This window comes from Acipenser ruthenus, chromosome 3 (assembly GCF_902713425.1).
Source record: "Acipenser ruthenus chromosome 3, fAciRut3.2 maternal haplotype, whole genome shotgun sequence".
In the NCBI taxonomy this organism is placed as follows: Eukaryota; Metazoa; Chordata; class Actinopteri; order Acipenseriformes; family Acipenseridae; genus Acipenser; species Acipenser ruthenus.
In genome coordinates, this window is record NC_081191.1 from 12172587 (window position 1) to 12194193 (window position 21607).

Sequence of the window (21607 nt, forward strand, 5' to 3'; positions counted from 1 at the left end):
TATCTCTTTAGGTCCCCCCCCCACCCACCCCCCGTGCCTAGTTTAAATACTTTGCAAGGTGGTTCTCAATATTAGCAGCTAACCTGTACTCCCATGGTATCGAATGACAGCATCTAACACGCACATTTTGGCATCCCAGATCACTTTAATAGTAATGGAATGAAAACCTTTCCTGCTTACGTATGGGTGCTCATTCTCACCAGGGGACATCATTTGTATCTGATTTTCATCTACGGCTCCAAGTAGTCTACTTTCGCCAAACCACATAATTGAAAGAAGTCAGTGATTATCCTCTTTGTCGGGTTCTTCAGGAAAGCGTACGTAGTCACCAATGTGGTTAGACAAGCTGTAGAAACTTTGAATACGCATCTAGATACCATGACAGTCGGCTACTACTTCTTTAAACTATCGCTTGCATAGAGAGCAGTTAAGACTTGCAAAGATACGTGTACACTGTAAAAAAAAAATGTTTTCAACACAGTTGTTTTTACAGTGTAGTGACATATTTTTGTTGTGTTTTATTTCTAATTTCTTGATCTAATAAATCACACAAATGAATTATCTCTGCAATCGGCAATCGGTACTTTGATACTAATTCTGAGTCTGTATACGCAACAAAAGGGTTTGCCCGGTCCCTAAATACTCTCTCTTCTCATTCCTCTGCCGTATCGACGACGAGCTCGTAGTCGTATGAGAGCTGTGATATCTACTAAAACGAGTCGCGATGAAAATTACTACTTGCGGTTGGCCTCTAGCGCTTGCAAGTTTCAGGGGAAAACCTGCGACGTTGCAGCCCTGCGAAAGTTTCATGAAACACAAATTGCAATCTGCGAGGGGTCTGCGACAGTGATTCCTCACAAATCACTTTTATGAAATGGGCTACAGGATGTTAGTTTTCAGTATGAAACATGACACACTGTCAAAATGAAAACATTACAAAGTTAGTATCGGGTATGACCTCCCTGAGCATTAACACAGTCCTGGCAGCATTGACGCATAGACCTGATCAGCCTCTGGATAGACTGCTGTGGGATGTTCCGCCACTCTTCCTGTGTTGCGGCAGCCAGCTGGTGAAGGTTGGCTGGTCGTGGTTGTCTCCTGTGGATGGCACTGGTGATTTGGTGCCACAGATGTTCTATTGGACTCAGGTCAGGAGAAAAAGCTGGCCACAGCAAGACTTCATCATTCTTTTCTTGAAGTCGTGCAATTGTAATCCTAGCACTGTGTGGTCTTGTCTGGCATTGTCCTGCTGGAAAATCGACACTTCTGGATTGGCTTGCAGGAACGGAAAAACTGTTGCCTCAAGGACTTTGTCACTGGTTGGCTTGAACAACACAACAGTCAAATAAAGAGTCAGCATAAGGCCGGTGTGGTGACCCTGCCTTCCAGGACGTGCCTGTCCCTCCCGGAGCCAGTTTCTTGACATTCTCATTCTCCAGGCAACTCCTCTCTCAGACGGGGGCTCCCGAGTGGCGCATTCAGTAAAAGCACTCGCTAGAGTGCAGGATGCGCTCTATAGCCTGGCCGTCGCCGGTTCGAGTCCAGGCTATTCCACAGCCGACCGTGGATGGGAGCTCCCAGGGGGCGGTGCTCAATTGGCCGAGCGTCGTCTGGGGGGAGGGAGGGTTAGGTCGGCCAGGGTGTCCTCGGCTCACCGTGCACCAGCGACCCCTGTAGTCTGGCCGGGTGCCTGCGGGCTTGCCTGTAAGCTGCCCAGAGCTGCGTTGTCCTCCAACACTGTAGCTCTGAGGTGGCTGCACGGTGAGTCTGCAGAGTGTAAAGAAGCGGGCGGCTGACGGCACACGCTTCGGAGGACAGCGTGTGTTCATCTTCGCTCCTCCCGAGTCAGCGCAGGGGTGGTAGCGGTGAGCTGAGTTAATTTTAGACGCGCTGTTTAAAAGTATTTTTTTTCCACAGTCAAACGGGTTTAAAAGGCCCTGCTTATCAACAAAGCACTCACTAGGCATCTCCAGCCCCGCCCCACCCTTTCGTTCACTATAGCTTTCATATATGCTAATAAATAAATAATAATAATAATAATAATAGTCGTACATACCGATCAATCATCTCCTGATCACTCGTTTTATCACCAAACGCCTCAATAATGCGATCCAAGTCATTATTTTATTACTATAACATCTGAAAAAAGCTCTGCAAATGTCCGTGATATTCTCTGAGCGCTGATGCAGTATCAGCCAGCTTGTTTCCTTATGGCCGCCGTTATCTGATGCCAGGGGCGAGTATGACTAATCATGAGATACGCCCTTTTTTTTTTTTTTTTTTTATCGGCTTGTCTCGGCTCCTGTCGCTCCCACTCGGCCATTGAATGGCTATTTATACAGATTCTTAATCAACTAATTTTGACAATTTTAAATCAACTCAAATACCAAACACAGAACACCTGGGATTTTTATGAAATCACATGACTTGAGCTTAGTATTTTGTTATCCCAACAATCAACAAACCTATCTGCTCACTATTTAAAATGTAAATAACATTACAGTACAACGTTGCATATCCGACCCCCTGTAGACTGGGGTATAGGCAGATATGTGAAAAAGTCAGATTTGCGAACATCTATAGAAAAAGCATTTACACATCCATAAATAGGTTAGTTGCTTTAAACTGCTTTAAACATGGGGACATTTTTTGCATTAAAAGTAAGCAAACGTAAACAAGATTAATTAGGCTACAAATACAGTGCGGTTTGCTATAAGCCATCTCCACGCAAAGCTTTAAAAAAAATACAAAACAAACATTAAATATACAGTAACCTGCAACTGATGGCTTCTTTCTTAACTCTAGAAGTCCATTCTTCCCTGGTTTTTCTTTCTTAATATCTCTGTTCTTTCTTGATATTGCCAATAGCCGATAAGCAGCTTGGTTTGAATATTGCTTCAGCTATTTTAAACAGACGGTCGGTAAGCGTTGCATGAAGCTTGCTTTGTTTAATTCAAATGTATTTAAAAGCTACAACAACACGCTGCCAATATCTGCAAGCATGCACTCCATCATATAAACACATTGCACAAAAAAAAGCTTTCTCGACTGGTGTATTGAAACGTCACTGCTACACGCAGCTGACTGACACACGCACACAGCCCTCCTCTCTTAAAGGGGAACGCACCAAAGGGCTGATTTGCTATAACGCTTTCTTTCTGTTTACATCGCGGAAGCTGCATTTGCTGCTAATGCCATTACTCTCGTAGCCTGCTTTTAATATTTATTTAGCGAGGCGGTTAATTGATCAGGGCACTTATGTGACAGTCAGATGTGCAACGTTCCACTGTATGTATGTGCCCAATGAGCTATTGATGTAAAACTTAGACTGTTGCGTTTTCATTGTGCATCAGTATATTTGAATGACCTTGCTTCTTATGAATCACCATGAAGACTAGCAGCATGCCTGTGGTTCCAAAATCATTCACAATATGACCATAGATATTTGTAAGACTGACCGTTTTTATATAAACACCAGGGTCAGATTTTTCCACAGTAGACACATTACTGTCTACAAAATGATCAATTTTATTATTAAAATTATAATTTGCGACATACTGTACATACATATAAATTGAGAACTTGTAGAAGGTATCCGTGACATGTGCACATTTTTTGTGATCAAATATTATTATTTTTATATATAAGAAACATACAGAAAAACAACCAAAATACAAAAGCGATATACAAAAAACAAAAGCTAGCACAAAAACAACAACAAATAAACAACATACACCGGTCATGCCACAACAAGGTTGGCCAGGGCAGCAGAGACTGCACTCCACACCTCCACCCCTGCTGGTCTCACCCCATGCAGCCTGGCTGTGGTTCACTCTAAATGAACAATATCCCTAAACATGCAGAGCTAAGAGCAGGCCAGATGTATCTGTTGATATTCAAAGCTGCATAATTGACTTTTAATGACTGTTAGGCCAGGAAGTAGAGTTCTACGCTGAGTCAATGAGAGATTAATCAATGAGTCATCATTCAGTAAAAATAAACAAGGTTCAGCCACTAACTGTGAATCAGCTACATGGCTCCAAAAAATGGCAATGATGGGACAGTCCCAGAACATCTGCATATTGGTGTCAGGTTTGCCAGGTTTACAGATGTTACATGCAGGGTCAGAGGTCATTTTTTTTTTTTTTTAAACGTCTGTACGGGGTTGCATAAGCTCAATGAATAAGTGTAAAATGTGTTAGTTTAGAGGCAGGACTTTTAGAAGCCACAAATGTATTTGGCCATACAGTTTCCTAGTTATGAATATTACCTAGACTTCTCAACTCCTGCTTCCAGATTTTTGTGACTGCTAGGGGCTTATAAGATTTCATTAGCAAATGGCCATAAATAGTTCATACCATCTCCTGGGAAGAACACCACAGGCCTGCATGGTTATGGTTATTTTCTTCCTTAAAGGTTGATTTCAACCAGAAAAATATGGACTTGTAGACATTTTACTCACTGTTTTCTGCTCTGTTTACATATAAACCTTACCATGAACGGTGACCATTTCAATGATAATCACTGCTTCGTACAGCCAATTAGGCTTTCCCTTGCCTGACCAATAGATGGATCCAATAGCCATGGATGTTGGTGGGTGATTCAGCATTGGCAGATGTAATCAATTTTTTTTCCAAACATCTTGGCTAAACAGTCCAACTCCTAGAGAGCCCTTCAGTTTACCATTACTAGCTGTTAGCCACCAAAAAGTGCTTAAAAACATTAGTTAAAAAGATTACTTTGTGTTTCATTTGTGTCCCAAAAACTCACCAATCATCTTATGCCGCTGAATAAAATAAATAAATTAAATATTTTTTAAATATGTACAGTGGTTCACTGACTCTTGCTGTAGCTTTCATAGTGGTGGAATGCCACTGTAAAGTAGTCAGTAAAAAACGTGCCATTAGTGCAAAACTGATGAGAAGTTTCAGTTTCCAGTTCCACACAACTGTAGGCTGAATGTTGTTTTTTTTTTTAAAAATTTGTTTGTTTGATTTTGTTGTTGTTGTTTTTAATATTCATTGGGTAACTGTGGCGGAGTGTCCCGCCCCTATTTATTACACTATGTAACACAATTTTTGTTCCTGGGTAGTAAGTGTTATTTACTAATTGCTTATGCCTCAAAAGTATAGAAAATGGCTATTATTCCCCACAAACTTTGCTTTTGTGACCAGGACAGTGATATTTTGAAATTGACCTATTTCCAATGAGAAAATGGGCGAATTTGTGTCTTTTCATTCACATAAAGTCAGAAAAAAGTCTTTTATTATTATATTTAAAAACCCTGTGAGGATGCATGGATGATCAGCTACTGATTATTTAACTAGCTGACAGTCATGCATCCTTACCAAACGCGTGCAGACTCTGGCCGAGGGGTAATAAGATAATTAACAACTAGTTAATCCCTCGGCCAGAGTATATAAACCTGCAGCTCTCTGCACTCGGGGTGGAGTTTAGAGAGAAAGAACAACATTTAAAAACAATTGCTAAGACGTGCTGGATTATCCAGCACGACACTTACTTGTTTGTTTGTTTATTCGTTTGGCCCTCGTGCCCTTTTGTTTTGTGTTTTGTTAAAATCATTTGATTGTTTATTAAATACGCTGAATGCAATTGCATTCAGCTTCACCCGCCCATCCACTGTGTTGGTTTGAGTTACTTCCTGGTCCGTGACGTCATCACACATCACCACTGCAAGCCAGACTGCCACAGAAATCTATCGGCCTTATGTTATTCAACAACTATGCAATTGTGGTAAGGCTTACTGGAAACAGAGCTCAGGAAACTATATGGTTTTTCCTATTAAGTCTATTTCTTCATATTAGGTCTATGCACTGTTCCTAAACCACCAGCATGCTAGGATAATGAGCCTGGGGTACACTCCCTGTTACGCTAGCAGATTTACCTTTTTAAAAAGCACTGCAGTATTTTAAAGTATTGAAGAAAGAGTTTACAACTTTTGTTAACAGCATGCGAATAGGAAATACAATAATGTGTCACCCATAAGTAGGGGTCTACCTAAATCGCGATTTCACGGAAATCGTGAAATTGATGGTTCACCGCGAAATTCACCTCTTAGGGGCCAATGCATACAAACAAGTACGGAGAGGAAAAAAAAAAGAAACCTTGTTTAAATGAACTACTGCACATCGCAAGCAACGCAAACTACGTATCTTCCTTCTGTAGATAGCCCATTTTTATTCCTTCGCCGTCCCGTGTGCATTGCACTTAAGCAAAAAACAAACAAAAAAAGTCCACAAATAACATTTACAAAATAAATTATCCAAAGCGGTTAACGTTCTTGTTTACTATTTAAATGACAAAGTTTTAATCAGCCTATTAGTGCGTCTTTACTGCTTTTATGTGCTCTGTACTGTGCAGTAGGGAAAGTTGGTGCTGCATTGTTTTGATTTAGGTTGCTAAAATCTAGTTTTCAGCATTGGAGGTAAAATAGTAGAAATGGACGACAAAAAAAGCAAAGTATATTTCGGCTGATGATCGTTTCAAGATATTTCCCAAAGAAACTGTACATGCAGACTGAGGTAATTGTTTTCCATATCTTAATGTGTATTTGGAGAAAATACGATCGATCGCTATTTAGCTTCAGAATCACACATTAAACAAAAGGCTACTACAGAGGCTGCTGAACAGAACGTAAAATAAACAGCTTTCAGAAACCAAACTGGAAAGTCAGCCCAGATAAAAAGTATTCCTGTCTGCAAGTTAAATCAGTACTAAAACGATCCAGCACAGCCACCTCGCTTCAACCTGCTGCTTACTTTTTCGCTGTTGGAATTTTAGACCCGGTACCAACAAATTAAATTATTGAATGGGACAAATATGACAACGAACGTGCTACATATATTGCCTTTATTAAAGTATGCCAGATGCACTTGTGTAACCAAGTTTTTTGGCTGTTTCTAATCAATTTCCACATCCATATAACTTGGCAAAGCTTTGCCTTAACTTCCAACCAATTCAGTGGAAGCAGACGTGCAGTCTCAATGTATGGGCAAGTCAGCTGCTGGGGGATGCTGCATGCTTGCCTTTAACAAATGACAGCACTCTGTTTTAGTAAGGAAGCAAGTACCACTATTTTTAGGCTTTATAGTGTTCTGAAATACTGTCTACTTAGGTTTATTTAATGTTTAAACAGGTCCGTGAAATGTCAGCGAAATCCTAATTTTATTCCACAACATAAGGAGGCTATGAGGTCCAGTGGTTAAGGAAAAGGGCTTGTAACCAGGAGGTCCCCGGTTCAAATCCCACCTCAGCCACTGACTCATTGTGTGACCCTGAGCAAGTCACTTAACCTCCTTGTGCTTCGTCTTTCGGGTAAGATGTAATTGTAAGTGACTCTGCAGCTGATGCATAGTTCACACACCCTAGTCTCTGTAAGTCACCTTGGATAAAGGCGTCTGCTAAATAAACAAATAACATACCCGTGAAAAATACGTAAATTTACAGCAATTTAAGTAGACCCCTACCCATAAGACATGAAATTGGGTAAAGAGAATTTAAAACAATACCAGCAAATGAAAACACATTTTAATGTTCTGTTAATCAGACCCCTTCACTGCAAGGCTAAAGTTACCTACCTCTGGCATATATGCAAAGTAAGACCGATCACAAATATTTCATCCCAGGGCTGTGAGGACTTGGTTCCAAAATGTTATAGGTTCTGGTGGTCTCAGCCTACCTCCTAGTATACCTCAACCCTTAAAAAAGTTACAATAATTTAGACTAAAATAATTACGTTGTGTGGTATTCAGGTGCCACCCAGTTCCACCCGAGGTTGCTGTGTATATGTACCATTTGAAGATAGTGTACACAAAGTGCGTAGTGAAACAAGTAAGTGTTCTTTTTTAAGCAGATATGCAGAACTGAAATACACCTTAAAGAGTAAGTAGCGGGGTTCCGAAAAATCTAGTGTTACATGTCCCCACGTGTTGCTACAACTGTTTAAATAACGTACCTGTCATTTTCTTTTTATTATTAACATCCTGACAACATTTTACACTTATAACTTTAAATTCTGTTACAAAGGTCTTTCCAAAATGGCCACTCTAGTGCACTGACAGTGTAAGCCCACATTGTCAAACAGGTAAAACAGCAATAATGATTCATGATGTGGTACAGAACAGAAAAAACAGTGTAAAAAGTTGTCAGGATGTTAACAATTTAAAAGAAAAAATATAGGTACGTTATTTAAACATTTGTAGCAACACGTGGGGACGTATAACGCTAGATTTTTCGGAACGTACTCTTTAAGAGATGACTCAGATTCAAGTGGTTTCATAACAATGTTTACAGCAAGTAAGAGCAAACAGAGTTACAAAGTGTAAAAGCCAACTAAGGGAACTTGGAGAGAATCCATTTTCTAACTGGGTCACTGAGTTTGGTCTGGAGGTTTGCCTTGAAATTAGAAGAAGACTGGGATGGTGTCATTAATCAAAAGAACTTTGGTACTGTATATAGTAAAATAGTATGAATCAAGAGAGATTAACTATTTGTTGACTGGAACCACTGGGGCATAAAAATTGAAGTAAATTCCCTACCACTCAACTTGAACTAAAAAAATGGAGACATTTAAATGACACATAGTGTGCAGGATGCAAGCATTATAAATGTTGTTAAAGTCATTGCATGGTTATGCAGATTTAAGGGCCCTATTCACTCAACTTAAGGCTCTTTTTAAAGCCCATTCTGATCAATTAAATCTTTTAGAACTGTTTTAGAGTTTTATTCTCAGTTTTCTTTTAAAAGAACTGTTTAACCTAAGAATCCTTTTTCATTAAAAAAAACAAAAAAAACATCTTCTATCTTCCTTAAAAAAACAAACAAAAAAAACAGTCCTTAGTGTTTTGTGAATGGGGCCCTAAGCTGCATCAATTACTTGTGTGGTTGTGCAGTTGACATTTCTAATTATGTAGTTATTACATTGTGATTAATAACTTCCATGTAATGTAAACCTAAGTTGTGGGTGCATAGTATATACTGGTGTTTATTGCTGTACTCTTATTATACATGTATCAACACAGGTGGTCATTTATATACAAGTATGTGGTACTGTATATTTGGTAAAGCTAGTCATTTAAAACTTGCAAGTATCCTACTGTTTAAACAAGCATGTTTGTGACATGCATTCCCCTCCACAGCTGTAAATTCAAATAAGAGCTATCAGTTACATGAAAAAATTCAACTTCAACAAACAAGTAGATGCCTCGTGTACCCCTAGACTCTCAATAACTGTGCTGAAAAAGGTCCTGAGCAAGTTTCATCATCACAAGCAATTTTCTGTAGCGGTTTTGCATACAGTGTATTTAAAGTGTGACATATGTAGGTATGTCACACTTTAACATATATGACATGTGTAGGTATGTCACCATCTCCATTACACTGTATTTCCCTTGCAAATTCACACTGTAAATGAAAATATTCAAAAACAGCTGATGAAACCCTAAATCATACTGGGTCATTTAAAGGAGACAACTGGTTGACTTGCACCAAGTTTCAATGCTGGAGGATGACTGGAGTTATTCATGAGCATGGTCAAGTGGGCATTGACTGCACCTCTGGGTAGCTCCCTGATTGTTTTCTATGGAAAAACTGTGTGATCAGTGCATTCCAAAAATGAGTGCAGCAACTTGCTATGCCAAATATGATATCATACCCTATATTACTCAACAGAGTTTAAAAGCACAATCTGCTTTCAGCATTAGCGCAGCTGTAATTTACCAAACCCACTATCTATAATAATGTTTGAAATAAATGTCTCTAGAGACAAATCTTAAGGCCGAAGACCTAGCTGGCTTGTCTTTCTGCACTGGGCCAGTGGGCAAAAAAAGACCATATTCTACAGAACAGTCAACTTGAATAAAAAAATAACAAAACATTTCATAAGTGCCTTCACTGTACACCACTTGAATGAATATGTAAGCCAAGTAATTATGTTTTTAGGACAGCCAGTACTTACAGGTTTGAGTGTACATGTTTTTGACACCTCCATTTTTATTTATTTTTTTGTCCGACACACTGAATCTACACAACCAGTACAGTTTAACAAAATGCCATTCATTGATTGTTCTGTTAAAGGGACCAAGACGCAATACTTTACTTTAAGTTTGTCTGGCAGAGTTAGGGCTTTACTTTTTATTTCAGTGGTACGAACAAATAACTCCCAGGAAGTGTGTGAACTCCCTTCCTTTAGACTTCAGTTGTTGTTTTGTTAGATTTCTAATGTCTGCTCTGAGGTTTACCACGTTATTCTGATTTTCTAGGTCGTCACACTGTGGTACCGGGCGCCAGAGGTTTTACTTCAGTCCAGTTACGCAACGCCGGTGGACCTTTGGAGTGTTGGTTGCATATTTGCTGAAATGTTTAGACGAAGGTAAATGCTTTAACTACACTTTTTAATAATAACAATTAGGTTAGTGTGGAAAAGGTTTGTCACTGCTGTGTTTACTTTTGCTTAGGGCACCTTTCGCCAGTCAGTAATAGATTATGTATTGTACTGAAAGTTAATTAAGAATTGAAAATGAGTTACAGTCAGGTAATCCATTTCATTAACAACTTGTTGATTTTTTGACCACTTGTCAGGATGTAGTGGGTGGGGATGGTAGAAACCAGGAACAAGACACAGGTATGCAGGGTGCAAACTGCTGGCTGGGCAGTGTTTTATTAAATAAACAAAATAAAACAAATAAAGTACTTCCAACTACAAAATAAAACTGACACGAGAGTCAAACAAAACAAAGCTAAAATACTGAAAATAAACAGAACGAATACCTCAACAAAACATAGGTAGCAGTCGTTTTCACACAATGCTGTCTCACTCCTTCAAACTCTGTCTCTGAACCTTCTCCTAACTCCAAGCAACCCTAATGAGCTTGGAGATGGGCTTATGTAGCAGGTGGTTAGGAGTTAACTGCACAATTGACAATCAATAAACTCCTGACCCCCTGCACCTGAACAATCATCCCTGGATGGGAATTAACCCCATCCTAGCCAAACACTAATACAACTGCATTTTAACTAATACATAGCCAATTTTCAAACAGCAGAAATACAAAATACAAACAATAATAACAATAAATCATAATACAAATGATAATGCAACACCCAAATACTACCACAAAATATGGGGGGGGCCCTGTCACACAACTCAGAAGAGTTACCAAAGAATCTAAGTTAGATCTTGACATATATTTTCGACTCTAAATGTCATTTTACCAGTTATAAAATAATAATTGCCACCATGTGTGTCAGAAAATAATCTGATAATCTCCTTAATATTTTGCATTTTTGCAATGTTTGAAAAAAAGAAAAAAGTGTTTTTCTAATGAAGACACAAGTTAACGGTAAACAGATTTTTTAAATGTTCTTAAGTTTCCAAGTTATTCACAAACCTGTACTACAAAAATACTATATCTTATATTTAATCATAAAGTGCTTAAACCATTTACATCTCCTCTCTCAAGGTAACAGACATTTGTAATAAACCAAAAAGTTATATCCAGTAAAAAGGTTGAGTTGAATACGGAAGAACTCAACTCTAGAACTATAAACTTAGCAGGTATATTTTGCTAATCTGCAAACCCTTATTCAGCTGGTCATATCTCAAACCCTTTCAGGTCCTGATGTCATATTTTCAGTGTTCTAGAAAGTCAGGCAAAATCTAACAAAATCTCCAGAGGAAGTTTGATTGTGTACAGTGCACGTTTAACATTAACCCTTTTATAACAGGGATTTTGCCAAGCTGCCACCACTGCATTTTCTTATCTCATGTTCGGTGGTGACTCATATTTTCTGGGTTTTCCAGTAAAAATGTACCACTTTTCACTCAGGCAATCAAAGATACAGACTTATTGTCCACACACAATTAGAAAGAAACAAAAAAAATGTCATCTCATGCACTTTCAAAAGTTGTCATATACAGTGTTTTTTCTTAATCACAAGTGACAACTGTTAAAGTCAGTTTCTCTGAATGACTGCACATGGTCACAAACAATATGACGAGAAAAGATAGCAAACTTATTGAACTATATATATCTATATCTGTATATATATATATATATATATATATATATATATATATATATATATAATATATAGTGGTTGTAAATTCTGGCCTGTGATTGGTTAAAACCTCAACATAGGAGGAAAAACAGATTTAACTATTGCCCTGACATCCTTACACCACTGGGCGCTAGTCTCCATCTGTCATGTGATTGGTTCACATCACTGTCAGTCCCGCCCCTTTTCAAAGGAACACCCTCCACCTCCACTCCAACAACAAAATAAAATGGCTGAATGGAAAAACTGCGATTCTCTGACTTAAGAGAAAATGAATTACAAAACATACTACAGAAACAGTTTCTGTCATTTATTTATGTTGTTTAGTTATTTACTTATGCTGTATCAGCTATAATTAAACAAAATACTGTAAATCCATAAATATTTGTGACCAAAATATTTGGCGAATCACACCCATAAAACCTATTTTGCTCTAGAAATGTTGGCGCCCTGTTGCACTGGTAGTAGTGTATTACTTCATTATATGTACAGCACTAAGATATTCGTGCCAAAAATATTTACGGTTTTTTTTTTCATATGCGAAAAACGCATAATAAAAGGCTTGCAAATATTTATGGTTTTACAGTATATAAAGTCATATTTACTATCCAACCTTGCCTCTCTTATTATTTTGACTGACTCATATATTAAATATGTACTGGGTACTCAGCTCATAGTGGAAGCCTATGGATTCGGGCATTATAGCCCCCTGTCGGTAACAATAGTCTTCCTCCGGGTCAATAATTTTCCATTATAGCCCTCCTCTCCAGTCCATATTTACTATATATATATATATGGCATTATGGATCAATTTTGATTATTTTTCTGTTTAAATCTAAAAATACGTTTGACCACCCTGCTAGTAGTTTGTCTGACAGTACTCCTCTGTACAATTTTGTCACAAATAAACTGGTGGAGTGATTGATTTGTTTTTGTGATGCGGTTACTTTGGATTAGTATGGATTATATCCATTTTGCTCAGAGTGCAGGGAATCGTTCCATTGAAGTGTGTGTGTATGTATATTATTATTATTATTATTATTATTATTATTATTATTATTATTATTTATTTCTTAGCAGACGCCCTTATCCAGGGCGACTTACAATTGTTACAAGATATCACATTATTTTTACATACAATTACCCATTTATACAGTTGGGTTTTTACTGGAGCAATTTAAGGTAAATTACCTTGCTGAAGGGTACAGCAGCAGTGTCCCCTACCAGGGATTGAACCCGCAATCCTCCGGTCATGAGTCCAGAGCCCATATATATTTCAATATTTCAGGCATTTCAATGTCGCACAACTTTGACAGGATTACCTTAAATGGTGCAACTGAGATTTATATTAATGAAATGTTTTTTTTTTTTTATTTTATTTGGAAGTGGTTACCAAAAATGTTAAAAGCATATAGCCAATATCTAATAATTTCTTTATTAAAAGCACGCAAAAGGAATACCTTTCACTGAAACAGATTAAGTAAGACATTCGCAGCGATTTTTGACGTTGTTGGCACCTACATGTAAAACTCAGCACTTATGAATGGCTATTTTTTTATTTTGTGGAGTTTATCACAGCGGTCATAATTTTGGAAAATGCCCTTGCAAAAGGCAAAACTGAAAACAACTACAATGTGCTTTAAAATAAAGAACATACTTGACCAACAGTTTTCTGAAGCTGTTTTAGAAAATAGGTGATCATGTCTACAGTAATGATCTATTAGACATGGCACTGTATTTTAATGATCAGAACAAAGACAGATCTAACTTCAGCCACTCTATAACTTATTAACTTAACCATGACTACGAAGAATACAAATATAGTGAAATGAGGTTCAGGTTTATACATTTCACTGCCACTTTTTAGGTTTAGATTATTTCACAGACAAAAACCAAAACAATTTGGCTTTGTTTACACAGCTTTTTACTACAGACACTGGCAGTTAGATTTGTGTTCCCAATTTTTATTTGACAGTTGGGTTATTTTAGCCGTTAATAAAATCCGGCTACCCGTGGTTGGGCATTGTCACAAACTCAGTTTTGAAGTCTTAAATCTTCTCCTTTTTTAGGGTTTTTGTGGTTTAACCTAATTTATGTTCTTGCACCATTTGGAAACATGATTACATTACATTTTTCCCCCCATCCTTCCAGAATTCCTTTTAACATTTTAACATAACCAGTACAGCAATTTGAGATGCTAGCAAAATACCAATGTAATGAAGTATGCAAAATGGAAAAAAGGGAGAAATGTGCTGAATATTCAACTTGGACTTCCTTAACCGTTAACCACTTTGTGCTATGCTACGCCAATAAGAAATGTCCCGTATTGGAAAGTGCTTGTGTTACTTTACGTTTTGCCAACTAATCTGAGCCTCTGTGTCACTGTGTCACATATCTCTTCCAATTTGAGTATATGTGTGTGGCAAAGTGGCTTGCAGTGCGCAGATGTAGAGGTGATGCGATTATGAAACAGAAGACAGACAACAAAGTTCACGATCCAAACAGTGGTTTATTTTTATAATCCTGGTCTGGCGACCACAAAGAATAATCCCAGGCAATACACAGCAGTGTTTATTGCACTGTTTCTAACCAACGGGTGGTCCCGAAATAATAGTACAAGTATTAACACACACAAAGACACAGACGATCACAAGTCCAGAGTGCGTAGTTTAGGTGCAAGTTGTGAAATACAATTTATTGATGTACAATGGTGAAGAGTTGTCCGGGTTGGTGCTGGCCTTACAACAGCTCCTGGTTTGTGTTAGCCATCTAATAATAACAAACAAGTACAATTAGAATCCGACAAACAAAACAAACACTGAACACTCACGGTTACTTTATTCTCGGTCCTTTTAGGTTTGTCTCAACCATAAACAAGGAACAGATCGCTTAGCCACGTCCCCTTTTGTACCGTCAGTCACGCCCCCTTGGTTAGCGAGTGCAACCGTTTCTCCTCCAATCCGCGGTTGCCACATCATTTCCCTTCTAGGGCGATGACTTTGTGTACTGTGGCACCGCCCCCTTTCTAGATGGCCGATTTCCACCTTTCCCTGGAATGAATTGTCAGACCATCTAGTCCGGGGCACTCTGTTCCCTTTGCACAGCAACCTCACAGGTCAATTTATAACCAGGATTCATTCTCTCTCTGTCACAATATGCTGCTAGAGACTGGAAAATGCTGGCAGATGTTGGTCAACGGCTTATTTTTCCACCTGAGATTGCCACCACTAACCTTCGACCAGATATTGTCTTGTGGTCTGGATCAGCACGCCTTGTTCACCTGGTAGAGTTAACAGTGCCATGGGAGGATGCTGTAGATGAGGCGTATGAGAGGAAGAGACTGCGGTATGCTCAACTAGCCACTGAAGCGGAACAGCGAGGATGGAGAGTTCGGGTTTACCCAGTGGAAGTGGGTTGTCGAGGATTTGTGGCACACTCTACAACTCGGTTTCTCAAAGACGTCGGATTCAGTGGCCAAGAGTTGCGTCGCACAGTGAAGAACTTATCTGAAGCAGCAGAGAGGAGCAGCAACTGGCTGTGGTTGAGACGGAAAGATTCTGGCTGGGGATCTCAAGCACAATAGAAAGAAAGAAACGCTGATGTACAGGTAAGTAAGCTGGGCTGAGTTGAGTGGGGGACGGAGGGGGGTGATGCTGGGACGCCAGAATCACCGTCGAACCCTCTTGAGGTGTCGTGGGCTAGTCGACATAACACTGAGGATGGAAGGTGCCCACTTGAAAACCCCAGAGATGTACCCTACTTAGCTCAATCCAGACGGTTGTCATGCTGATGCGCTGGGGAGGCCGCACTTTGGTTGATCCCCGGAGCCAGCATCGCAGCCGTTGTGTGTGCTGATGCGCCAGGGAGGCAAAATAAGCTGATCCCTGGAGCCAGCATTACACTTCAGCCATTAACACCAGACAGAAGGATATCTACATCATCATATGGAAGGAAACGTAAATGGATGGAGACACATATGGATCACATTAGTTTACTGTAAAGCTACGTCTTAGTTGGTGCTTATCTTGGCGAGAGCCGAGTTCAAATCAGCATGAAGTTTTAACATCTACTCTCGTGTAATGGAAATCAAACCAAACCAAGCGTTTTTTTTTTGATAATTTTCTAGCAGTGAAACTAGACTATTACTAAGTGGTTTACGTACAACCAGAAGCAAATGGTGATGTATACAGGAAGACTACGTCTGTAGTGAATAGTGACTTGAACAACGTGTCTGGAGCATTAAGTGCTTTCTAATAGTAGCCACAACCTTCACTCTATATTAACAAATATCCTTTGTATCTGCTCTGTATCTACTCTGTAATTAAAGAGTACCATTATAATAAATCTTATTTGCATTGAAGAAGCTTGGAATTAATTATTAGTTTTCAACCTTTCTTGTAGTTACCGATTCAACTGCTGCTAAACATTTCCTCATGGGGTAGTTCTGTAATGTTTTCTGTCTGTGGCTCCCCTCACCTGCACATCAAACAAACCTGTAAATGTTTTGTTTTTGTATTCTCTGATTTACTTTCTGTATGTGTACAGGTAAATGATGTGCAAGGTTGAGCTTGTCCCAATATGAACAAAAGCCAGCAACTAAAATAGACACACGCTGAGCTGGCTAGCTGTTACGTTTCTTTTCTTCCCTTTGATAAGCCGACACTCCCTACAATTGACTGTTAGGTGACATGACTGAAATGAGCATTTGAAAGTAGCCGAAACCAGTTTCCGTTCTCTATTCCTCCAAACAGTGGACACATAAAATATATAGCATATTTTAAAGGGCACTAATGGCCATTATTTTGTTAGGGTGCAGTGGGAGTCTGCGATTGAAAGCTCACTGGTTTGAAATCTAGTCATTCTGCGTTACCGATTTATCAATCAATATGAATAAGAATGATGATGATTATACGTTTATGATGATGGTGCAAGGCAGTCTATGAAAACAGACTTGACCATGCTCTTAACCACAACTTCATAACATGTTTAAGATTCATTTATAAAAGAAAGCCCTGTGTATTTCAGTTGTGTTGATTCATTTTCATCCCTTTCATTAACCATACAGACAGGTAAACCAGAGATAACTCATTTGATATTAAAAAGTAACTTGTTATTTAAAGGAATACACAAGTGGCTTGCCATTTCAAGTACAGTACATTTCTGTCCATTACAAAACATTATCAACGTTTGATAATATCATAAAGTAGAATTTCATGCTACATACATTTACTTGTCCACTTTATGTCTCCTAAATTCACCCCAGGACCAGTGGTGTGGTTTTGGGTATCCAATTTTGGGTATACTTTATCTAGTGGATTATCAAGATCGTATTTAAGAAAATCACTGAAAGTATGCCATCATTCCTAAATGCTGCAAAATGTAATGGTGATGCGTTCTATGTGTAGAATTTATGTAGGACTCTGTTAAATTAGCATGTTGGTTTTTGGTCTCTTCAGTTTCCGCACTGACTAATTTAAAGAGAAAGCAAGTATCTAAAATCATGTTTTATAGAAACCTAAACTGAGAATTTCAAAAGCAGATGATTATTTTATTTTTTTAAAACTTCCTCTTTTTGGGTTTTCCCTCTGCAACCTCCGCTTTTGTATGGTTTCTGGTCAGGGTGAAACACACAGAGAGTGTGAGGTACAGTAGAGAAAGACAGGGCCCAGTTGAATGACACGTCATATTATTTCATTTAGGCCGGAGAGGAAACCTGGAACTCTGTACAGGTTTTGACAAATATGCAGATACTCTTTGTATATAAAACAATTCTATTTAAAGTACTGTAATATTACATTACATCTGCTTTCCAACAGAATTTGAACGCAATGTCAGTCTAAGAAAACCTTCAGTAACATCTCACTGTTAATATACAGTGACCTCAGGCTTCTTTTTCCTACCAACATCTTAATGCCAGTTATAGTCTTTGAGTTATCAGGGATTTCAAAAGAAAAGCACTTGGAATGCAGTAATGTAAAACTAAACATGGTCTTGGTTGGTATTTTTAAGTTGCCGTTAGTTTACCAAAAGGCTATATCTTCCCAGGGACTAGTGATCATCAACAACTCAGGTGATTTGGCCAATCAGAGCTCTTCTCCTAGCTTCAAGATATCCAGTCGCATTCTGCCCCTGCTGTTCAGTTAGCAGAAGTATAGGAGTGGGTACAAATTACTTGGGGGCCAGCAGTGGTGGAGAAAAGGTATTAGTCACACTAAAATAACTAGGTACATGTTCTCCACATTGTGGCAATTTACATTTTTCCAGGGACAAAAGCTCTACTTAATTACTTTGTACAATGGTAGAAGCACATTGAAGTCCAGTAAAACATTAAAAGCATTTTAAGACCTTGCCCAGTATAATAAAGCAACATGTTCAAAGGATAGCTCTTAGTAAGGCCTGGATTTTGACACTGAATTGATGTAAAATGAAGTCAGGTTTATATTGGTAGCTTTTCTTTTTGCAGTGTTTTGTTTCTGTGAGAAGGCAATTACATTTTAATTCACAATGACACTCACAGTAAACTTATCTTCCAGACTGAAAAAGTATTTTGGGAAACACTTCAACTGAAACATGTGTCCCATGTTTAGGTCATCTAATTTCATGGACACGTGGATATCCATGGTCATCCCTGTTCCATCTTTGATCGGTATGCCTGTTAAAGATTTGGTGCACCGTGTGGTTTACATTTTTGTTTGTACATATTTAGAAAAGTACAGCAAGCCCATGTTGAAAATATCAGTGCTGTATATGTTTACATGGTTCCACAAGAATCAGTCTTGGGCCCAGTGCTGTTTACATAAAGGGCTTACTGTACAAAACCCTTAAATCAATCATCCATATTTCTAAACGCAAACGATGCACTAGTGTATGCTGGTTAATGCCTCAGCTAAAAAGTGTTTAAAGGAAACCTCAGTTGGACTCCTTGAAGTAGTGCATATAAGAAGTCAAATAGTTTATTTTGCAAGTGAGGGCTTAATAAAAGTGGAAGAGTTTTTATATGTGTTTTTTTAAAGGGGGTGATGATTCTATACATTCTTTATCTTTTTTATTTCCTTAAGGGTGTATTACGCGTCTTACAGTAGGTATTATTCCATTTATTGTAGCAGTACTACCTAGCAGTAAATATGCCAACAATATAGAAAGCTACCAAGCATTATTAAGTGACCACATCCGAGTTTGAATGCACACCTTTAAAACAGATGTTGTGTTTTTTTTTTGTTGTTAGTTGTCCAAACTGACAGTTCCAATGCTTGTGAAAATAACTTTTCTATTTCTTTTTTTATCACTTGAACATACCATTGAGACATTTGAATCCTTTGAGAAAATAATTACTTTAATACCATTAAGCCTTCTGTTACTCGGTAGTTGGCTGTTGCCCAGTTGTAACCTTAATGTGGGTGGGTAAGTCTTTGATCCTTGTTTCATGCACTTATGGGTTTTGTTTCCTGCAGGTGATTAAGATAACATTTTAAAAGGCCACCTTTTACAGATTAAGTACTTTTCTGGCACAATTCTCAGCGTCTAAATGACATTTTCTATATTCCAATTCGAGGAGATTTAAAAAATCCTAAAATGGTCTGCTTTCCACCTGTTTTGTTATGTTGTTTGCTTCTTAGACATGACTTCAAGATTTCTTTTTGCAGAGCTTGTTTGTTTAGGTTTGATCTACTAGAGCTGCCTATACATGAAGTTGGTATAGATTCAGTATTCAATTAGCACTTTGAGCTGCTGCATACTTTTTTCCCCCAAATTCTGTTTATTGGTTTTACAATTACAAACAAATACACCATAACAGAGTCAATGCTCAAACACAAAATTATTTTCTTCCCAGCACCCAATAAAATAAATGTATTTCCTGCATCAAAAATGGAGACAAATGTGTTTCATTAAAGTAATGTTTACTTAAGCATAGACTCACTGTATATCTGAATATTTTGGAGTTATACTTTTGGAGTAACTGCCTCCTCGCTGTTAAACCTATCCATTCTACTGCCAACTAGGATTTATTTTTGTTTTCCTTGTTCACGCATTAGATAACCTACCAATTTAGTGATCTGATATTCAACTAAATTCATGGATTTCACAATCTCATCACTTCCACTCAAGTTTACACGTCCGCTGCACTGACTCGTATTACGTTCTTGCTCCTCCTACGCAACCAGCCGGTCTGGCTTGTGCCTTGTTCTATCAGACTGCTCCCCTTGCAGAACTGGCTGGTCCTCCTTCACTACCTTCTGTAAGCAAAATCAGGTATCCCCTTCTCCCTTCAACCAAGAAGTCATTTTATTGTTCCCCATTCACGCAACAGACAAGCTGCACCTTCCCCTGGGAACTCTCAAATCTACCTCCCCCCATTCTTTTGTATAGGTGCAACAAGCTCATCAGCCAAAGTAAACGTTAACCAGTACCTTATCAGATGTTAGATATCAACCTCTTTCTGATATCTATTCAGCCAAATAGAATATTGCTAGTATGCCCAGAGTGGGTGCAATCTCTCCCCCGGGACCACTAGAGGTGAGATTAGTCATTTAATTTTATTATTTATTTAATATTTTATTAAATCCTCCAGTATTCACTAATTAACCTTTGTGTTTCTTTACTAACCCTTCATTCTATTTTTTGTTGCATTGGTGGCGCAGATGTGGGGAGCCAGGGCTCCACTTCTGGGGGCAAGTGACGTTCACTTCCCAACCCTAGGTCCAGATGAGTTGACCTCGACGGAAGTTTATCCGAGAACCAGACAGGACCCCCTGCCAAATCTATCTTATCAATCATTCCAGGTTCCCCCTGGGGGCAGCATATCTCCCAGCCTTTGGAGGTTGATCGGTTCGGTCTCGACTCTGAGAGGGGGCGGCTCTCACTAAGCCAGGGGGAAAGCATGTCATCTTCCTAAAGTCACAAGCACATAATTCCTATTTCAAGTCCCAGGGCTTACTCCTCGCAGCCCTTCCAACTGTTCTGTAATTTTTTTTAAGATTCAAAGATATTGTCATCGCTGGAAATTTAACCTAAAATTGTGGATATTGAAAGCATATTTTTTTAAAGGATAAAAAATGATGGAAATGTTACAAAATGAGAAACAAACTCCCAGGCATGGGTTTTAATGTAATGATTCACCTGCTCTACTGTGGATCATGACAACAGCGACCAGGAGGAAATGGAAACAGGTTATTATTGGTTATTTATATGTTAGATATTTTTTCCCCAACATGAAAAACTACTTTCAGATAAGCTCTAAAACTACATAATTGTTTATATGAATGTGACAGGAATGGCTGAGGGTCTGACGTCACGGCAGAAGAAGGGACAACAAAAACAAAAAGGTATGGTGCAGTGGCGCGGGCGCCGTTTTATTTAAAGAATCCAAAAAAATAAATAAAATATCCAAACAGAAAACACTCGCTCACAGAGCAAAATAAATAGTTAAACAAAACAAAATCACGAACACAAAAATAATAAACAAAACCCAGGTCAGGCTGAGCATTTGCCTTCACTGTTCCTGGAGTTTACTTTTAGTTTCGTTTTAATCCTC

The 21607-nt window shown here is 38.6% G+C and overlaps 1 protein-coding gene across 7 annotated transcripts in view; it reads left to right on the plus strand.

Moving 5' to 3' along the window:
* The window catches only part of cdk6 (cyclin dependent kinase 6), a 94328-nt gene that overhangs the window by 55014 nt on the left and 17707 nt on the right, over positions 1–21607 (plus strand). For all 7 annotated transcript variants that reach the window (XM_059012427.1, XM_059012423.1, XM_059012413.1 and 4 more), the window contains exon 5: positions 10281–10390. In XM_059012427.1, coding sequence (XP_058868410.1) covers positions 10281–10390 — 110 coding nt within the window. The remainder of the gene's footprint in view (positions 1–10280; positions 10391–21607) is intronic.